This window comes from Coregonus clupeaformis, chromosome 40 (assembly GCF_020615455.1).
Source record: "Coregonus clupeaformis isolate EN_2021a chromosome 40, ASM2061545v1, whole genome shotgun sequence".
NCBI classification, from domain to species: Eukaryota; Metazoa; Chordata; class Actinopteri; order Salmoniformes; family Salmonidae; genus Coregonus; species Coregonus clupeaformis.
In genome coordinates, this window is record NC_059231.1 from 13446063 (window position 1) to 13461742 (window position 15680).

A 15680-nucleotide genomic window follows, 5' to 3' on the forward strand; every position below is an offset into this window, starting at 1 on the left:
GGGCTTGGGTAGTAGGCCTAAGGGAGGGCCTGGGTAGTAGGCCTAAGGGAGGGCTTGGGTAGTAGGCCTAAGGGAGGGCCTGGGTAGTAGGCCTAAGGGAGGGCCTGGGTAGTAGGCCTAAGGGAGGGCTTGGGTAGTAGGCCTAAGGGAGGGCTTGGGTTTGTAACATATGAAATGGAAAACAAGCAATTTTTACAGGTTACAGATCACTTCTAAATACAAGGTTCACCGGTATTTACCGAGGCTCTCATCTCTCGTTTCATGGTGGGCATTGACAGGTAGCCTACATCATGGAGGGGGTTTTACGCACGTCCAAAACAGGACCTGCATGGCTAAATAATGTGGGCCTGCCTACAATGCATAGATAAAAAGGGAACGTCAGCTCACTGTTTAACTCCTCTCAAACTTGATATTTTAATAAAGCTTTGGTAATTAAGATTTATTTCCAAGCGGTCTCAGGAGCGAAAACCTTTATGAACAGTCTTGACTACTTCGCAATTGCATTGGGAAATAAAACAAAATGTATAACTAAGTATATAGGCACCAAAAGCACATTAGGCTACTCTTGTTCCATGCGCATATGGGCAGTGTGCATCACGGCTGGATAGGCTGCGTTTCTGCTGTCAAAATTCATCCCATAACCAACTGCCATACCGCTAAAACCAGCTTTTGGTTGGTCTTAAATATCCCTATCAGCACTGCCTGAAATTAGCACTTTGGATCATGTTTTTAAGGACACGCCTCAAATATTTCCACCCCGTCCATCTTAGGGCAAGCGAGCTCATATAAGACAGGTAAATTGCAGAAACTGGGGTTAGGGTTGGAAAATGGCAGTGATCCATTTTTTACATGGCAAAATTGCTGCGTGCGTTTGACACTAGCGCCACCTTAACGCCAGCTGAAAATAGAGCCCCCTATGTATCTTGTTTTTTGTTTACAGACATCCCTGGACCTCCAGGCAGACCGACAGTATTTGACATGTCTCGTGATGGCATGACCATTGCATGGCTGGAACCAGAGGATGATGGTGGATCCGAGGTGTCTGGATACATCATTGAGCGCAAGGAGGTCCGATCTGACAGATGGGTTCGTTCTAACAAGAACCCAGTCACCATGACCAGATACAGATCAACAGGTCTGATAGAAGGCCTTGAGTATGAACATAGAGTAACGGCAATCAACGCCAGAGGTGTTGGCAAACCAAGTGTTGTCTCCTTAACAGCAGTGGCAACTGATCCCGTTGGTAAGTACCCTTTACTGGATTTAATTCCATTAAATCACTGTCATAATGCAGATATTTAGGATAAATATTAGATAAAGACATTAAATACACTGAGTATGCAAAACATTAAGAACACCTGCTCTTTCCATGACATGACCAGGTGAATACAAGTGAAAGCTATGATCCCTTATTGATGTCACTTGTTAAATCCACTTCAATCAGTATAGATGAAGGGGAGGAGACAGGTTAAAGAAGGATTTTTAAACCTTGAGACATGGATTGTGTATGTGTGCCATTCAGAGGGTGAAAGGGCAACACAAAAGATTTAAGTGCCTTTGAACGGGATATGGTAGTAGGTGCCAGGCACACCGGTTTGTGTCAAGAACTGCAACGCTGCTGGGTTTTTCACACTCAACAGTTCCCTGTGTGTATCAAGAATAGTCCACCACCGAAAGGACATCCAGCCAACTTGACACAATTGTGGGCAGCATTGGAGTCAACATCGGTCAGCATCCCTATGGAGAATTTTTGACACCTTGTAGAGTACATGCCTTGACGAATTGTCATAGGTATATGGGTTCTGAGGGCAAAATGGGGGGGGGGGGGACTCAATATTAGGAAGGTGTTCCTAATGTTTGGTATACCCAGCATATTTAACATAATTGGAGATTGAGATAGATATAGACAAGGATATTCATTTATTGGTTCACCCTCACAGATCCACCTGGCTCACCCCAGAACCCAAGAGTCACAGACACCACAAAATCATCAGTGTCCCTGGCCTGGAGTCCTCCTGATGAGGAAGGCGGATGTAAGGTCTCAGGTTATCTGATTGAGATGCAGAAGGCAGGCTCAGTCGCCTGGATCAAATGTAACACAACACCTTCTCTGATCTGTGAATACACACTCACCAAAATGCCCCAAGGAGAGGAGTTCAAGTTCCGTGTGATGGCTTGCAACGCCGGTGGACCCGGAGAACCCGCTGAGGTCCCTGGAACAGTCACCGTGACGGAAATGCTTGGTAAAGTCGTCTGCAAAAACACTGCCATTTCCACAGCTTACTTTCTGGTTACGTGACAAAGAATTGATTGCATTTCTAACCATTCACCATTCTGAATTTCAGAAAAACCTGATCATGAACTGGAAGCCAAGTACAAGGACGTCTTTGTCGTCAGATATGGCAGTGTCGTCAAACTCTCAGTACCCATCAAGGGTAAACCAGTCCCTACATGCAAGTGGACAAAGGAAGGCGCTGATGTGCCTGAGAGAGCAATGATCGCTTCCAATGACGACTGCACTGAGCTGGTAATCAAGGGCGCAGAAAGAGACGACTCTGGCACTTATGACCTGCTGCTTGAGAACAAGTGTGGCAAGAAGAGTGTTCACATCAAGGTGAAGGTTATTGGCCGTCCAACTGCTCCAGAGGGACCACTTGGATTCGAAGACGTCCAGGCACAATCTGTTAAGTTGACATGGAAGGCTCCTTCAGATGACGGTGGCTCTGAAATCCTTGGATACATTGTTGAGAGACAGCAGGTTCCCAAGACAGCCTGGTACACTGTGGACACCAGGGTGGTGGACACATCTTTGGTTGTGAAGGGACTTGAGGAGGGACAAGAGTATCACTTCAAGGTGACAGCTGAAAACACATTCGGTATCAGTGGATCTCTGAAGTCAACAGAACCCCTCGTACCGAAAACTCCTCTCTGTAAGTATTACTTTATTGATTCCTCTTTGAACTTAGTCATTACATGAGTCTGCAAATGGTATACTTATAATATAAATATATACTCTAAGACATGCTTTTTCTCTGATTAAAACAGGTCCCCCAGAGACATCAAGCATCCCACCAGAGGTTATGGATGTCACTAAGAGCTCTGCCTCTCTGTCTTGGTCGAGACCTAAGGATGATGGTGGCTCTGCCATTACCGGATACTATGTTGAGTACAAAGCAGTGTCCTCTGAGACATGGGTTCGTCATGAGAAGAAGGTCATTTCAACCCAGTTTACCGTCCCTGGACTCACTGCTGACGCTGAATACCAGTTCCGTGTTATTGCTCAAAATGATATTGGAGACAGCGAACCAGGACCTGCATCCGAACCAGTCACATGCAAAGATCCATTCGGTGAGTTAGGAATTTAGATAACCATGTCTGATGTCACATCATGATTGATGACATTAATATACATTGAAATGCTATGTTTTTACATTTGCTCTGCTCGGTCTTCCAGACAAACCAAGCCAACCAGGCGAGATTGACACAGTAACTGTCACAAAGGATGCTGTCGCTATCAAGTGGGCGGCGCCAGAATGCGATGGTGGAAAGGAGGTCCTTGGTTACTGGGTTGAATACAGGAAGTCTGCAGAGGCTACCTGGAAGAAATGCAACAAGACACGCACCAAGGAGAAAAAGTTCACCATGACTGGTCTGGCCGAAGCCACTGAGTATGAGTTCAGAGTGATGGCTGAGAATGAGACCGGAATCAGCAGACCACGCAGAACAGCCACATGCATCAAGACGAAACTGGGTGGTAAGTGACAGAAGCAATTCATTATTTCACAATTGTATGGATGAACACTACAATAGCTTTATTTATTACTTGTTTATAATACCTTGCGAAAGTAAGGTGATACAATTCAAATAATGATTTAACTGTTGTTTTTCCAACAGCTGGAACTCAACCAAGCCTGAGGAAAGAAATGGATGAAGCTACCACTAAATTATACCAACCAGGAATTATGAAATGCCAGATTATTGGTAGACCTCTTCCCGATATCAAATGGTATAAATCTGGCAAGGAGATAATCGAGTCTCGTAAATATGAGATGAGCTCTGATGGCCGTAACCATTCACTGACCATTATGACAGACCAGCAAGAGGATGAAGGAGAATACACATGCAAGGCTATCAATGATGCAGGTGAAGCAGAGACCAGTGGCGTTCTGGTTTTGGAAGCTGCTCCACAGTTCAACCCTGACTTCCCATTGAAGAATACCTACTATGCCGAAAGCGGCACCACTCTGCGTCTACATGTTGCCTACATCGGACGCCCTGAGCCTAAGATCATGTGGCTTTATGGAGCTACAACTGTGGTGGCTTCTGAGAATATCAGCATTGAAAACACAGAACATTATACTCACCTTGTGATCAAGAATGTGCAACGCAGGGTACATGGAGGAAAGTACAGAGTCAGACTGCACAATCACTTTGGCAGAGCTGATACTGTCATCAATGTTGAAATCCAAGGTACTTTTACATTGAATTAGCACAAATCTACAAATTGTTTACGATCTACAATGCGTTTTACAATGTGACTACAAACTAATTGTGACTAATTTACTTATTGTTTTCAGATAAACCTGCAATGCCTGAAGGTCCCATTGTACTTGATGCCCTGTTGAAGAACTCTGTGATTATTAGCTGGAAACCACCAAAGGATGATGGTGGCTCAATGATCACAAACTACATTGTGGAGAAGCGTGAAGACAAGGAGGGTGATGACTGGACACTCGTGTCCTCATCCATCACAGGCACAAACTGCCGCATTGCCAACCTCGTTGTAAACGCTGGGTACTTCTTCCGTGTGTATGCTCAAAATCGTTATGGTAACAGTGAGCAACTGGAGATCCCTACTCCCATCCTTATCAAGAGTTCAATGGGTAAGTTGAGTCTCACAATATAGTTACATGATCATATATTTGTACAAATATGAGATGTTCAAAGCTTTGGATCCTTACTAACGTTATTCTGTTATATTTACAGATAAACCTTCACCACCACTGCTGCCAGTGGTTTCTGGTGTGACCAACGTTTCCTGTGTCGTGTCCTGGAAGCCTCCACTCATTGATGGTGGCTCCAAGATCAAGAGCTACTGCCTTGAGAAGAAGGAGAAGAAGGGCGAATGGACACCTGTCACTACTGATGAAATCAAATCCACAGTCTTCTCTGTCAAACGCCTCACTGAAGGATGCGAATATATCTTCCGCGTGAACTGTGAAAATCTTGGAGGAGTGAGTGAATGGAGTGTGGAATCTGAACCAGTCGTTCCAAAGATGCCTGTTGATGTCCGTGCTCCCGCCTTCAAAGAAGAACTGAGGAATATGAGTGTCAAATACAAGAGCAACGCCACCTTCGTTTGCAAGATCACAGGACAACCCAAGCCTGTAATTAAATGGTTCAGACGTGGCAAGGAGATCCAGTCTGACGGAAAGAAACTGAAGATTCAAGAGTTCAAGGGAGGCTATCACCAACTGGTTATCTCTGCTGCTGATGAGGAAGACTCTACCGTCTACCAGATCAGAGCAACCAACCAGGGAGGATCCATCTGCACCACTGTCTCTCTGGATGTTGAAGGTAAGATCACAAATGTGTATTCAATAATACTTACATAGTGTGAATACAATTACATGTATTTGTTCCACATATCAAGAACATTATTAGTCAATTCATAATAGTTATTTTTTTGTACTAATGATGTTAAATATTTTTTTTCTGTCTAGTCCCTGCCAAGATTAACCTGCCCAAGAATCTGAAGGACAAAGAGGCAATCCCTGCCCTCCGTGGAGAGATTGTGAATATCAAGATTCCATTCAGTGGCAAACCCGATCCTGTCATCACCTGGCAGAAGGGACAAGACCTCATCGATAACAACGGATACTACCAAGTCATCGTCACAAGGTCATTCACATCGCTTGTGTTCCCCAACGGAGTTGATAGGAAGGATGCCGGTTTCTACATCGTTTGTGCCAAGAACAGATTTGGCATTGACCAACAGACAGTTGAACTGGATGTTGCAGACGTGCCCGACCCACCACGTGGTATCAAAGCAAGTGATGTTTCTAGAGACTCAGTCACTCTGAGTTGGCAAGTACCTGCTAATGATGGTGGAAGCAGAGTAAACAGCTATGTTGTGGAGAAGTGTCCCACAACAGCTGACAGATGGGAACGTGTTGCCCAGGCTCGTGATACTCGCTACACCGTCATCAACCTGTTCGGAGGAACCAGCTACCAGTTCAGAGTCATAGCCGAGAACAAATTCGGTCAAAGTCAACCATGTGAACCAAGTGGTCCCGTTACAACAAAGGAGGATAAATCAAGAGTCCTTGGCTATGACAGCGAGGTTAGTGACAGAGATGTGCCCAAGCAAAAGGCTCCCCATTCAAGTGCCAAGAATGTGCATACCAAGTACATGATTGCTGAGGAGCTGGGACGTGGCCAGTTTGGTATTGTTCACCGTTGTGTTGAGACCAGCTCTGAGAGGACATACATGGCCAAATTCGTCAAGGTGAGGGGTGCAGATCAAGCATTCATCAAGAAAGAAATTGCAACACTGAACCTAGCCAGACACAACAACTTCTTGTGTCTTCATGAGTCCTTCGACAGCACTGAGGAATTAGTCATGATCTATGACTTTGTCTCAGGTCAAGACATCTTTGAACGCCTCGGCACAGCCGACTTCGAGCTGAATGAGCGTGAAATCGCCAACTACATCAGACAAATATGTGAAGCTCTTGAGTTCTTACATGACAAGGTTTATGGTCACTTTGACATCAGGCCTGAGAACATTGTGTACACCACAAGAAAGGGCAGTAAAGTCAAGATCATTGAGCTAGGACAGGCAAGACACCTGACTCCTGGGGACCAGATCAAGGTTCAGTACACTACAGCTGAGTACACTGCTCCTGAGATCCACCAGAATGACATGGTCAGTAGTGTTACTGACATGTGGCCAGTTGGTGTTCTAGTCTATGTCCTTCTCAGTGGACTCAATCCATTTACCGCCGAGACTCATCAGCAGATGATTGACAACATCTCAAATGCTGAGTACAGTTACGACGACGAAACCTTCAAGGTGCCTACTGTTGAAGCATTAGACTTTATCAACCGCCTTCTCACCAAGGAGCGCAAGCACCGGATGACTGCTGCCCAGGCTTTGGAACATCCTTGGCTGAAGATGCCAACAGAAGAACTCAGTGCCACAGCAATAACGACCACAAGGCATAAGAGATACTACCAGGCCATGGCAAAGAAAGAATGGGCCACTGTTGTTGCAGGAGCAAGAGTCGCTAGCGGCGGTGCAATCAGAGCCCAGAGAGGTGTCACAGTCGCCAAAGTAAAGATCGCACCATTTGAACATGGCCCAGTCGGTGGTCAAATCATTCATACAGTGGTGGATGTGGGAGCAGATGTCAAATTTGCTTGCAACATTGAGAACTACGACAGCGCCACAGAGGTAACATGGTACTGCGGTGTGCGTCAACTAGAGGCAAGTGACAAGTATGAAATCGACTATGAGGATGGTCTGGCTGTCATATGTATCAAGGGCGTCACTAAAGCAGATGACGGCACCTATAGATGTAAGATCATCAATGATTACGGTGAGGACAGTGCCTACGGAGAGCTCTTTGTAAATGGAGTCAGATCATACCGTGAGTACTTCACAGCCCGTGTGGTGAGGAAAGTGAAACGTAGAGTGGACACAGCAAGACTGCTCCAGAAACCACCAGAGTTCACCCTGCCCTTGTTCAACCATGCAGCTTACATCGGAGAAGATGTTCGCTTTGGTGTGACTATCACTGTGCACCCTGAGCCTCGTGTTACATGGTACAAATCTGGCCAGAAGATTGTTCCTGGTGATGATGAGAAAAAGTACACTTTCATAACCGACAAGGGTCTTTATCAATTGGTGATTCACTGTGTTGATGCTGAAGACGATGCGGAGTACTCGGTTGTGGCCCGTAATAGATTTGGTGATGACAGCTGTAAGGCAAAACTTGCTGTGACACCTCGCCCAGCACCAGCAGACAATACCTTGAGGCCCATGTTCAAACGTCTCCTGGCAAACGTGGAGTGTAGGGAAGGCCAGAATGCACGCTTTGAAATCAGAGTGTCAGGACTCCCAACTCTGAAGTGGGAGAAGGATGGCATGCCATTGGCATTTGGTCCACAAATTGAAGTGGTCCATGAGGGCCTGGATTACTTTGTCCTGCATGTGAAAGATACTCTACTTGATGATTCTGGCTGTTACAGAGTTACTGCAACCAACTCAGCTGGATCTGCCAGTTGTCAAGCCATTCTCAAGGTGGCCCGCGTCACCCATGTGAAGAAGGTTTACGAGAGTGAAAGAGACAAAAAGAAACAAACAGAGAAAGAACAAATTGAGAAGAAGGTCAGATTATCTCAAATCATGTCTGGAACTGATGTCATGCCACTTCCTGCTTTGGCACAACAAGCTTTGAGAGAAGCTACATTGTTGTGCCAACCAGTAGAGGCAACCAAGAAGGACAAGACTGAAGCTGAAGATAAGAAACGGAAAGAAGAAAGGGCAAAGAGAGCAGAGGAGAAGAGACTGCGTATGCCTTATGATGTTCCCCAACCTCGTGAACGTGGCCCAACTGCTCTTTTGGAAGACATGGAAATCAAACACTACAAACCTTGCTCCGACATGAAATGGTACAAGAAACTCCGCGATCAATATGAGTTCCCTGAACCAATGGACAAGATTTCACAGAAGAGACTGAAACGCATCCGTCTCTCCAGGTGGGATCAGTTCTACGAAGTCCCTCTGCCAAGAATCAAGGAATCTTACAAGCCAAAGTGGCGTCTTCCACAAGTTTCACAGGATGATTTGGAGACTGTCAGACCTTCAAGGCAGCGCACTCCGTCTCCTGAAATAGAAGCATATCACAGAATTAGAAGAAGGTCTCTTGGTGATCTCTCAGACGAGGAGCTTCTCCTGCCAATTAATGAATATCTGGCAATGAAGAGAACTGAGGAGGAGAGACTTCAACTTGAGGAAGAACTTGAACTTGGCTACTCTGCATCCCCACCAAGCCTTAGCCCTCTGCGCTTTGAATTAGGTGCACTGCGCCACACATCACCAAGACGCACGGTCTATGAAGGAGAGGAAGAGGGTGAAGAGGTTCCATTATATGACAACTATCGTATTCCTTCTAAGTATGAGGCTGGTCCAAGCTATGTTGACCTTCGCCTGCGCCATGACAAGGCTACATTCAGACCGCCAAGACAAAACCAGAGAGTGTTTGAGGAGAGGGAGGATCGAGAAATGCTGAGAAATGTGAAAACAACTCAAAGAATAACCAGTTACAAGAGTGAACTGAAACGCATGGAGTTTGAAGAAAAAACTAGAACCGTGAAGAAAGACAGAACTACAACTTCCCATGTGTCAACATATATAGCAACTAAAACTGAGGGGAGAAGGTCACCCACCCCCGAAAGAACTCGTCCACGTTCCCCTAGTCCTATTGCTATTGCCAGATCAGCCTCCAGATCCAAGGTGGAGACTGTACAGGTGGCCAAAGTTGACCACCTGGCAAGATATGAGTCAAGAAAAGCCGTTCTGCGATCCGAGAGGACATCAGTAGAAAGGAAGGAGGTTGTAAGTATGCAGCCCTTCAGCCTCGACCATACCCCACGAGTCACTGTGAGGATGCGTTCCCACCGTGTGCCATACGGTCAGCACACCAAATTTACACTGAACGTCCAATCAAAGCCAACCGCTGAGGTGAAGTGGTACCATAACGGACAACTGATAACCGAGAGCAGGAGGTACCGTATGTCCAACCTGAGTGGAGTTCTGTATCTTCAAATTCTTGACTGCACCACAGAGGACAGTGGCACTTACCGTGTCGTCTGCACTAACGCAGTGGGAGAATGCTCAGACTACGCCACTCTGGATGTCGCAGGCATGGGAGAGTATTCTAGCTATATGGCACCTCGCGAAGACGAGGAACCCCCAGCTCTTCCTGTGGCAACCAAGAAAGGTGCTTACCAAATATCATCCTCCAAGACAGTGAAGACAGTTGAAACACACGAAACACACATGGAGGAGTCCAGCACCTTTAAAGGAAAGAAGACTACTCTACCCGCGTCTATCCTGACAAAACCACAGTCCGTCACCTTAAATGAGGGAGAGACTGCCAGATTTGCATGTGATGTTGACGGTGAACCAGTGCCAACTGTAACCTGGATGCGTGAGGGACAAATTATCGGATCATCTGTTCGCCACCATGTCACTACAGAACAGTACAAGTCTACTTTTGAAATCACCTCTGTTGAGATGTCAGATGAAGGCAGCTACTCAATCGTGGTAGAAAACTCTGAGGGCAGCCAAGAGGCGCACTTCAGTCTAACCATCCGCCGATCGGAAGCCAAAGAGGAGGCCTCTTCTACAGTGAAATACTCAGACGAAGAGCCCACAATGCATTCCCCTAGTCCAGTCACGTCTCCACCAAGAATGAAGTCTCCTGAATCAATCAGCTCTCCAAAGAGAGTTAAGTCCCCTACCAGCCCTACACCTAAATCACCCACTGAGAAAGTCACCCTCAAAACCAAGCCCTCCATCTCATCTGGCCTTCAGGACATGACTGCATCTGCAGATTCCATCGTCAAGCTGACATTGAAAATGACTGGAGATCCTAAAGCTGAGATCTCATGGATGAAGGATGGAAAGGTAATTTAGTCACATTTGATTTAATAGTCACACTTGAATTGACATTTCAAAGGAAATAAATATAGGTTGAAATATAAGCTTTTTACTTTCTTTCATTTTTTTCATTTGCAGACTCTCATTCACGGTGGAAAATATGAAATGTGTGAAGAGCATGATTCGGCACACCTTGAAATCTATGAATCTGAGGCCTCTGACAGTGGAGTTTACAAATGCACAGTCACCAATAGTGCTGGGTCATCATCCACAAGCTGCATTGTCTCTATTCAAGGTATGATTACTCTATACTGTATATTAAAAAATAATGTTTTATTGTCACACACCGGATAGGTGCAATGAAATGTGTTGTTTTACAAGGTCGGTCATAGTAGTACAGCGCCCCTGGAGCAAATTAGGTTTAAGTGCCTGGCTCAAGGGCACATTGACAGATTTTTCACCTTGTCAGCTTCGGTATTCAAAACAGAAACCTTTCGCTTACTGGCCCAATGCTCTAACCGCTAAGCTACCTGCCAATGTAGGAATTATTTATCATAATTAAGGCCCCGTTCTGGTGATAGTGTTATCTTTATATTATGTATTCGATCAACTTATCTCTTGATAAGTCCAGTATCTATAAACCTTATAATTCTGCACATGGCCTAATATCTAATCAATGTATCTCTTTTTCTCTGTCTTAGCCTCAAACAAAACCAAAGCACTTGCAACAAAAACAGAAATTTCAGAGCAAGTTATGAAAAAGGAAATTGTCTACGGGGAGGTTGAGTCTTACACAGAAATCAAGGCATCCCATACTCAGATGGCCATGACTGAAGGTCAGTCTCTCACCCTGAGAGCCAACATCCCCAGAGCTTCAGATATCAGATGGCTCCTGAACGGAATGGAACTGGCCAACTCAGAGGACTACAGATACGGTGTGTCTGGAAACAACCATACTATGACCATCAAGAAGGTCAGCCAATACGAGCAGGGGATCATCACATGTGAAGCCAAAACCGAGCATGGCCTTGTCAAGTGCCAGTTCGACACTACTGTCACTGAAGCACGATCAGATGCACCATCATTCCTTGTGCAGCCACGCTCTCAGAATGTCAATGAAGGACAGAACGTCAAGTTCATATGTGAGATTGCAGGAGAGCCTGCCCCTGAAATCGAGTGGCTTAAGGACAACATAATGGTGAGTAGGCTACAAAGAGTTGTAAATAATGTTTGATTTGATTTCTGCAATTAAATTACATTTAATTGTACTCATCCCATCAGGGGCAATCAGAAAAGGCAAGTCAGGTTACAAACATCACTTGAATAGGTACTTGAATAATACAAAACACAAACTAATATGTTATTATTTTGTCTCTCTCTGTACAGGTATCTATGACCTCAAACATCAAACTGAGCCGTTCCAAAAATGTATACACTCTGGAGATTATTGAGGCTACAGTTGCAGACAGCGGCAAATACACCATCAAAGCCAAAAACAAATATGGACAGTGCTCTGCAACATCATCTCTCAACATCATCAGTAAGTTATCATTGCTTCATCAACCATTGTTTAATTAAAAGCTTACAGTACATTGTGATAATGCAAAGCTTTCCCAAGTTCTTTGAAAAATGAAACTTGAGTCGCTACATTTTACTAATAGCCTAAATTAAAGACTAACCTTTCATTTTCCTTACCAGTATTTTCCATAGAATGTTAACAAAATGGACTCGCCATTTTGTTTATATTCATATAGAAATATACACAGATGGACTTCAGCATCTCCATCGAGAAATCCCCATTTAGCCATGCACCTCATAATTTGCGTTATTCTCACAGCTCTTGTTGAAGAACCTGCCAAAATGGTTATAATGGAGAAAAGTGCTGCTGCTGCCAGCTTGCATAGTGACAGTTTCTCAGCCACATCAGTCCATATGGCTGGAGCATCAATGGCTAAAGCATCAATGACGCAGGAAGGCTCTTATCAACGCCAATTTGAAAGCATGTCTGCTGCTAGCATGTCCGCCATGACATCTGAATCAATGGTGTCCATGAGCTCCAGCAGTATGATGAAAATGTCAAGTGAAATGATGTCAAGTCATGCTGTTTCAATGTCAACTCATGGATCCTTAATGACCGCTCTTACTCATGGTGGCGGTAAAGGTGAGATGAATTAACCTTACCTATAAATCTATTAGTAGTATAGTCTGAGTGACTATCATATGTTGTTCCTCTGCTCTCAATAAGAAGTTGACATGTTCATTAATTCCTATTTTTTTCTTCTCATTGCCCTGTAGCTCCCAAAATAGAATCTCTCCCAGAGGATATCAGCATTGAGTCAGGAAAGCCTTTGAGCGTGTCCTGTGCTTTCTCTGGAGACCCAACACCTGAGATTGAGTGGGCCCGCTCAGGGAAACAGTGTGATGAAGACAGTGACCGGTTCCACATCGAAACCACGGAGGACCTCACCACCCTTGTAATCCCCTGTGTGAAGGAAGACGATGCCGGAGCGTACACCCTCAAACTGTCCAACGAGCTTGGATCTGCCATGGCAACTGTCAACATTCATGTTCGATCCATGTAAAAAAAAAAAAAAACACGTAAACTAATCATTTCTATCCCCCATTTTCCCTCCTCCAGTACCTTTTTATTTATTGAATTAGCAAAAAATAATCTTTACTTGATAAAGACCTGGATTTCTGTTCTTGTAAATATGAACTATTTTTATACCAAACTTGACATAAATTTATGCCAAACTAGACTAAAGTCTAAAGTTGTTATAAAATGTGCCATATTGGATAATTATGACTAGGATTTTTGAACCACTTTTCTGTGACATGTACATAATGTATATAGCCGAATTTAACGGTTATGGAAAATGTATGAATTGTTATTTATGACAATATTAACTGAAACAAAAGGAACGAAATGTTTAACAGGAGAAAGTTTCACATAAACGAATACCCTGAAAAACCTGAAACTAAACTCTGTGCCTCAACAAAAAGTTGAAGTCTTAAGATTTCCTCAACAGGTAGAGAGGCTCCCTGTTGAAGTTTATACTAAATCAGAGAAAGACAATGTTATGCACCGTGCATCTGTGCGTGCAATATTACAAATACTCATATGAATTGTAACATGATCATAAGACCCTGAGTGCTGTTTGCATATACCCTCATGTAAGCAGCACAACTAGGTCTTGTGTTCAGACTGACTATGTCATACCACCATTTTAATGACATGCTAAAAGTGCGAGCGGCCTGCACTTTGAGCTCTATTTTTATGTGCTCTGTTTCTGGCATTGGACAGTTGAATTGGCTTTTTAAAACGTAACATCACCTGGCCATTAAAAAACAAAAGTCAATTCAAATACTTCATTGCAGAAACAGTGCCACCTCTTGGAGGATTGTTAGGTAATATTTTGTGTGTGTGAGTGTGTTTTAGTTTTAGAATTTCACCTTGCCAGTAGTCAGGGTAGCCATCAAGTGAATGTACCACAGTGATACCATCTACCGTGAAACAAAGAAAGCAAAAAGCATGAATAATGATGCCCTGCACTTTGATTTAACTGAGTCTATTGATGTAGAATTACTACTATATTCATCCTCCTTGAGTTTTATTTTACTGATTTAATAAAGCATGATTTCAGCACTAGTGAACAACTCTGTGTTTCTTTATTCGCCTCAAGAACCTTGTGTTGATGTTCAGTTTCCTTTACTTATCAATGATTCCACCACTTTCACATTTTCAACACAAAGGTAGAAGGGAAAATAAGAACTAAATGGATACCACAATCACAAGTCACAATTTGATTCTACAGAATATTACAGAACAGTACAGAATATTAACCTGTTTAGGTAGCTCATTTCAGGAGAGCTTAGGCTGGAGTACATATTGTCCCACGTTTTGTCGAAGTTATATAGCTTATAGTTTGTTATTTTGAAAGGCAAAAGTCTAAGTCTATAACTGCGTTCGTCAACATTTTGTAGGCCTACATACACCACATGACCAAAAGTATGTTGAACATCTCATTCCAAGATCATGGCCATTAATATGGAGTTGGTCCCCCCTTTGCTGCTATAACAGCCTCCACTCTTCTGGGAAGGCTTTCTACTAAATGTTGGAACATTGCTGCGGGGACTTGCTTTCATTCAGCCACAAGAGCATTAGTGAGGTCGGGCGCTGATGTTGGACGATTAGGCCTGGCTCGCAGTCGGCGTTCCAAATCATGCCAAAGGTGTTCGATGGGGTTGAGGTCAGAGCTCTGTGCAGGCCAGTCATGTTCTTCCACAACAATCTCAACAAACCATTTCTGAATGGACCTTGCTTTGTGCATGGGGGCATTGTCATGCTGAAACAGGAAAGGGCCTTCCCCAAACTGTTGCCACAAAGTTGGAAGCACAGTATCGTCTAGAATGTCATTGTATGCTGTAGCATTATGATTTCCCTTCACTGGAACTAAGGGGCCTAGCCCGAACCATGAAAAACAGCCCCAGACCATTATTCCTCCTCCACCAAACGTTGTGTGGGCGAGCGGTTTGCTGATGTCAACATTGTGAACAGACTGCCCCATGGTGGCGGTGGGGTTATGGTATGGGCAGGCATAAGGTACGGACAACTAACACAATTGCATTTTATCGATGGCAGTTTGAATGCACAGAGATACCATGACGAGATCCTGAGGCCCATTGTCATGCCATTCATCCGCCGCCATCACCTCATGTTTCAGCATGATAATGCACGGCCCCATGTCGCAAGGATCTGTACACAATTCCTGGAAGCTGAAAATGTCCCAGTTCTTCCAAGGCCTGCACACTCACCAGACATGTCACCCATTGAGCATGTTTGGGATGCGCTGGATCGACGTGTACGACAGCGTATTCCAGTTCCCGCCAATATCCAGCAATTTTGCACAGCCATTGAAGAGGAGTGGGACAACATTCCATAGGCCACAATCAACAGCCTGATCAACTCTATGCAAAGGAGATGTGTCGCGCTGTATGAGGCAAATGGTGT

At 44.4% G+C, this 15680-nt stretch overlaps 1 protein-coding gene across 1 annotated transcript in view; it reads left to right on the top strand.

Moving 5' to 3' along the window:
• ttn.1 (titin, tandem duplicate 1) overlaps window positions 1-14318 on the top strand; it is a 170851-nt gene extending 156533 nt beyond the window's left edge. Inside the window, exons 198-211 of the mRNA XM_045212083.1 lie at window positions 941-1243; window positions 1941-2243; window positions 2346-2930; window positions 3046-3348; window positions 3455-3754; window positions 3895-4470; window positions 4578-4883; window positions 4987-5577; window positions 5724-10696; window positions 10808-10964; window positions 11371-11867; window positions 12056-12209; window positions 12507-12830; window positions 12965-14318. Of these exons, the coding sequence (XP_045068018.1) occupies window positions 941-1243; window positions 1941-2243; window positions 2346-2930; window positions 3046-3348; window positions 3455-3754; window positions 3895-4470; window positions 4578-4883; window positions 4987-5577; window positions 5724-10696; window positions 10808-10964; window positions 11371-11867; window positions 12056-12209; window positions 12507-12830; window positions 12965-13251 (9659 nt within the window). The 3' untranslated portion in view covers window positions 13252-14318. The remainder of the gene's footprint in view (window positions 1-940; window positions 1244-1940; window positions 2244-2345; window positions 2931-3045; window positions 3349-3454; window positions 3755-3894; window positions 4471-4577; window positions 4884-4986; window positions 5578-5723; window positions 10697-10807; window positions 10965-11370; window positions 11868-12055; window positions 12210-12506; window positions 12831-12964) is intronic.
• The last annotated feature ends 1362 nt before the right edge of the window (window positions 14319-15680 follow it).